Source organism: Bactrocera latifrons, unplaced genomic scaffold, assembly GCF_001853355.1.
Source record: "Bactrocera latifrons isolate USDA-ARS-PBARC rearing strain unplaced genomic scaffold, ASM185335v1 scaffold_311, whole genome shotgun sequence".
Classification (NCBI taxonomy): domain Eukaryota; kingdom Metazoa; phylum Arthropoda; class Insecta; order Diptera; family Tephritidae; genus Bactrocera; species Bactrocera latifrons.
The window spans coordinates 237,298-243,269 of NW_017536753.1; the positions used below are offsets into that span (position 1 = coordinate 237,298).

The window sequence follows — 5,972 nt, forward strand, 5'->3', positions numbered from 1 at the left end:
AGCAACCGACTGAAGCAATGGCAATGGATACGTCAAATACAGCAGATATTTTGGCATCGATGGAGTGAGGAGTATCTCACCATTCTGCAGAGACGAAACAGATRGCTTCGGCGCACAACAAATCTAAGGGTGGATGATATCGTCCTAGTCAAACAAGAGAACCTGCCTCCAACCCACTGGTGCTTGGGTCGAGTGACAACAGTACATCCCGGAGCTGATGGTGTGGTCCGCAATGTCACTTTGAAAWCCGCTAAAGGACACATGAAACGAGCCGTCCAGAAACTATGTCTGTTGCTTGAGAAGGAGGATTTCGAGTCGACCGACTCGACCGGGCAGGATGTTTAGGATTATTTATATTAATTAAGTTTATTTTCTAAATAATGTTAAGTCTGATCTGGCAATACTGTTTTATCTAAGCTATCTACTTCTCATATCTCTTTATCATTCATTTCTGTTTGTTATTATCTTTATTTGTTAATATTTTGAAATTACGGTATTTTAAAATCCTTTGTACTCCTATAAATACCGGAGGACAAGTAAGTACAACTCTCTTCTACTCTGATTGTAACTCAGTGCTGATGGTACTCATCTCAATAAAGTATTGAGAACTCTACCCGCTGGTAAAATTAATTATTTAACATTTACATTTGCGCATTTGATCAATGTTAATGCAAGTTTGTAATGCACAAGAATTTTCTGCATTTAGCTGAATTCACCAAATTTGAGTTAGCGACACTGCTCAAAAATGGCCGATTTTTGCCCGATGTTAGATCGGTCAGGGTTATTTTTTTTTTTGAAGCGCGGCTCGGCTTGTTCAGAGTTCTTTCGCGTAGAACTCCTTTCTGTAACTTTTTTCTTTTATAAAAAATTGCTACAGATTTTTTGACGTTTTCCATTTATGTATTTGGGGTATAGAGTTTTTGCTTGCTTTCTTTTGTTGACAACATATGGCAATACCATTTATTTGCTAGTGTGCAACCCTAATCTTGTTGTCCAAATGCAGTGAATTTAAATAAAACAAAATAATTAAAATAAAGCCGTTCCCACGACAGTCGGGTCTACGAAAACCGGAACGGACCCGGATTTTTATCCGGCCAAGGACTGTCAACTCGGCAAAATTCTGCCGTTACAACAACAACATTAAAATAAAGCTTTATTTGCAATAAATATTAAAAAAAATTAAAATACAAAAACTTTATAGTGAAGTGTTAGTAAGTGAAAAGTGCATAATATAAGTGAAAAAGTTCTTCACAATATACAAATTATCAATTTAAAAGTTGTCAATTTTTTAACTTTAAATGCAAATATCTTTAAAACTATAAGTTAGCGGCAACTATGTATATATATTTTCGTGATCTGGAGAATGTCACCTTTTCAGTGACACCCCCCCGAAATCCGGGGATGCTACCACAATTTTTTATTAAATATACATTTCCACAGGAAAAGTTTGTCTGTTACAGTTCCTTTATTTAAAATTCTTTTTTCGGAAAAACGCATTATTGCGATCAGGTAATCTCTTTAACAGTAGTTGATAAATTTTTTTCCCTCAATTCTTTACATGGGTCTAAACGACTTGTAATAAATTGTTAACTTTAAATAGGGGCATTGGTGAAAGTGAGAACAATCACTAAAAAGATTGATTAATAAGAGAGGTGGCAGCTCCTTGTTTTGTTTTTCTTTATTGTCTACGGTTTTGAACTGGTTAGTTTTTGTGATAATAATTAGGGAATCCAAGTAAAAGTGCAGAATTTTATGGTCCTGCTATTGTGTTTTCATAATAATGATATGTAATGGTGAATTACTAAGATTGGGCAATAAAATTGTTAAAAAACTACAACCATGAAAGTTGATACAAGTAAAATGAAAAAGAGTTCGTCGGAGCTTACGCCAGAATGCAGACTACTCATAGATCAATTAACGAAATGTCGCAGTAAAGTTGATATTTCCCGGTTTCTTGAAACAGTAACAGTTTGGACATATGGAAAGTGTGAGCTATACCACTGGACTCATATTTTGGATCGCTTTGACAAAATTTTAGAGGAAGGGGCAAGGCAGGTGGATGATAATGAGTTCATGTTATATTGCGATCTAAAATTTTCCAAAGAGGTATTTATTATAAACACTTATGTATTACAGAATAGTTAATTATGTTTGATTTATTCCACATAGGTCAATATAATATTGCTTTTGTGTATAAAATCTTTGTTTTGATGTCATAGCTTATTTCATATTGAAAATATTTTCGTGTCCAGTTATAGTATTTTATCCATTTCATCAATATCATAGAAAGTTATTTAGAAATTCGTGTTGGATACGGTAGCAGGTTAAACTCTTACTTATCCAGAATTAACTCCAACATATAAAATATATGTCCAGCCTTAAACATCTGACAGCCGTCTCCTTTTTCTACGACCTCGTTGAGGACTTACCACCCTAATGAGGACTAGATAAGCGTTAAAGCAACAAGATCTGGCAAAACGTTTCCCGTTATGATTTTATATTTAGTTATGAATCTAAGTGTATGCTATAAGATATACACTGGTCAAATTTATAAACAGTTTTTACTTAATAACTTTGAAATATTTCCAATTAAAAAGCTTTGTTTTATTTATATCTTGGCTTTCCTTTGTTAAACCGAAATCTGTCGGAAATCTTCCATTTCGAATATTAAAACTTTTTCTTTTTTTTTTTTTTCTAAACAAGAAATAGCATTGGTGAAAACAATAGGTGTTTCTAAATAAAAAAAATTCAAGTTATTCTTCAATAACCTGTTTATCCTCCGTGATTATTCGTAAGTTTTTCAATTTTATTTGGAATGGATTACATTAATTTTTGCAGGTTTCCAATGCGATATCATCTCACATTTACTTTCCACAATTGCTCTTTATTGTGAAATAAAAAAGCTGCCAATATCCTTTTAAGGGAACTTTACTACAGCAGTTCTCAATCGGGCACAATTCCGATTCCGCAAACGCTTAGTTTACGAGATATTTGACCTTAAAGTTCAAAAATTCGTAAAATTCGAACATTTCAAGAAGCTATTTCATCACATTAAACACAGTTTATTCACATTTTTCACTTCAAAATAAATCCACATTTACATTTTTAGCAGTTTTTTTTAATCTAAAAAATCTTTATTTTAAAAATTACATTTTACACTCGTTTGAATCTCATTTGTTTACCAAAAATTACGACGAAATGGAGCGCTGCCATGTGATGATTAGGCAATTCGCTGAAACTCCTCTTTTTTTTAATAAAGTGTAAAGTATACAAGTACAGTACGAAAATTAAAATTTTGTTTTAATATGAGTGCGTGATAACCAACAAATATAACCACTTTATATCCAAAACTCAAATTTTAAATATAAAATTATATGTATCGTCACTTAAAATACAAAACAATGTATAATGAAAAATAAATGGAAATCGCTGACAGATATAATAACTAAAATTTAGGAGAATGTTCACTGTAGTATCCCTTTTTGAAGAGGTTTTGCGCAAAGGGGGAGGGGGATGGGGGCACCCTTCCCCCCTAAAACCACGGGGGGCTCTAGGGCAGCCTCCTAAAAATGGTGTAAAATCGTAGTTTTTCCATACAATTTTCACTAATTATTATAAAATTTATGTGTTTTTACGCATAGAGTGACTCTATGTTTATTATTTTTATTATTTCAATTAATTAAAGTGGAAATTCACTTTATTTAAATAATAAAAACACTGAAAATTAAAAATTGTAAATTGTGTCGGTAATAATGCATACAAGTAGTTGAAGTACCAAGATAACCCAACCAACCATTTATTCAAGACCCCCTAAATAATAAAATTGGGAATATCATCATCTTTGAAAAAAATTAGATACTATTTTATATAATACTGTTTTTAAAGAAAGTTTCAAAGCTCAGTGAAAAGCGCCGCAGGCGAACATTTGGAATAAAAATATATAATATACTACATTGAAACAAGCGCGATTTATACTGCCCACTTTTCACAAAGCTAAATAACGTATTATATTTACCTGATTGGTTATTTGACATCATTATAAAGTTTGAAAGCAGTTATTTTATTTAATTATATTAAAAATTTCCCAATAGCGAAAACACACCGGTTTTAATTAAAGCACGCGAATATAGTATAATAAAAATTTTAATTCCTTTGAAATCAATATACCGTTAATACAGAAGTAACCAAACCAACATTTTTTCTATAATACTAACGTATTACTCCATTATTAATATATAATAATTGAGCGTGGCCCAAATTAACATTTAACAATAAATTTACATTTAAACCAAAGTTTAATTTATTGGCTATCCATGCTATATAAATTTAAAAAAATCCGTGTACGCATTTAAGAGGAATAAGCAGTGAAAAGGAGATACTAAAACGAACCCAACCCAAAATTTATCCATTTTATAACGAAAACTCAAATTTTGTTTGAATATGAGTGCATGATAAACAACAAATATAACTACTTTATAACAAAAACTCAGTATATTTTTTTATTTTTAACGCAGAACGCAGTCACCCCTTCAGTCGCTCGGCCAGGGTTATTATTTTAAAGCGCGGTCGAAGGCCGCCAACGCAGAAAGGAGTATACGCGAAAGTACTTCAGTCACCCCGGCTATTCGCTATAGTTAGCTATTTAGTTATTTTTATATTATTTTTTGATATTCCTCCTTTGGAGAAGCTCCCCTATCCGTACATACCCCATTTCTACGGAAATTTTTTTACGCCTCCGCCAAAGTAATCGGAATCGTGCCCTCAGTCGGGTTGGAATCAGGGGATTATCTGTTAGATTACATGCAGTTCACATTTGTGTCTTTAAACCATTCAGATATCAACCTCGATGTATGGTATGGGTTGTTATGTTGTCGCTAACACCATCTCTGCAGCAGCATACGATAGCAAAAGGTTTTGCAAACTATCTCTGTACTCAAAGGCAGTCATTGTTTTTATCCAAAGTAATTAATGAAACATTGATAACTTCTCTATCAGACGCAAAATTATCAAAATAATAACGCAATTTTTTAACACTGACCGCTAAACTCATAGGGTATTATAACTTCGGGGAACTTTGTTTGTTTAATTAAAAAATATTCAGATTTGCTTCATTTTAGTTTCATTTTGAGTCCAACGCGGGCCCGTAGAAATTTTTCTGCTGCGTTTGCGCTAAAAGGTTCCATCCAAACTGGGTCAGGTATAATACATGCAATGGATGGAGCCATGTTAAGACTTGCGGCCTTAAGACACAGGGAGTGGACCACGAATAACGTGGCCCCATGTTGCCAACGCAAGACGCAACACATAACAGTGGATTCGTCAAGCAACACCACAGTGCTACAACCGCCTCTGCGGGTTCTACAGCTGCAACAAATACCACCTACACGTCACTCCCTCACCATCAGGATAAGGGACACTCGCGACAAACCCGCATTTTTCAATTTAACTGCAATGGACTCCAGAGTAAAATCGAGATGATAGTTGCACTTATGAACCGGGAACGCGTATCGATAGCTGCGGTCCAAGAAAAAAACTAAACAGCCGCTTAGATCTTCAGAGTAGTGCCGGTTTTAACGTTTTACGTAAGGATCGCGAGCGAGATAATGGTGGTGGCCTAGCCTTCATATTGCACAACACCGTGCAGTATCGTCTRATCGATGAAGACATCGACCGCAGGGATACTACCCTAGAATGTCAGGGCATAGCTATCCGGTCAGGCTCGAAATATTTAATATATACATCCCCCCAGTTACATGTTGCCCTACAGGATATCACCCGAATATAGGTGCGCTACTTCGTGGTGAAAACCGTTTRGTGYTASRCRACTTTAACGCGCACCACGATCKTTGGCATTCCTGTCTGTCAAATGACCGTAGGGGGATGGAGCTGGCGGAACATATTGACGATTCGACATTCTGCACAATGAATGACGAAGCCCCTACCAGAGTTATGGGCACCTGTAGTAGCTCGCC

General features: G+C 34.6%; 1 protein-coding gene across 1 annotated transcript in view; it reads left to right on the plus strand.

Annotated features, from left to right (window-relative positions):
- The first annotated feature begins 1,658 nt into the window (after positions 1-1,658).
- The window catches only part of LOC108970870 (E3 ubiquitin-protein ligase HUWE1), a 35,812-nt gene continuing 31,498 nt past the window's right edge, over positions 1,659-5,972 (plus strand). Inside the window, exon 1 of the mRNA XM_018936551.1 lies at positions 1,659-2,106. Coding sequence (XP_018792096.1) covers positions 1,840-2,106 — 267 coding nt within the window. The 5' untranslated portion in view covers positions 1,659-1,839. The remainder of the gene's footprint in view (positions 2,107-5,972) is intronic.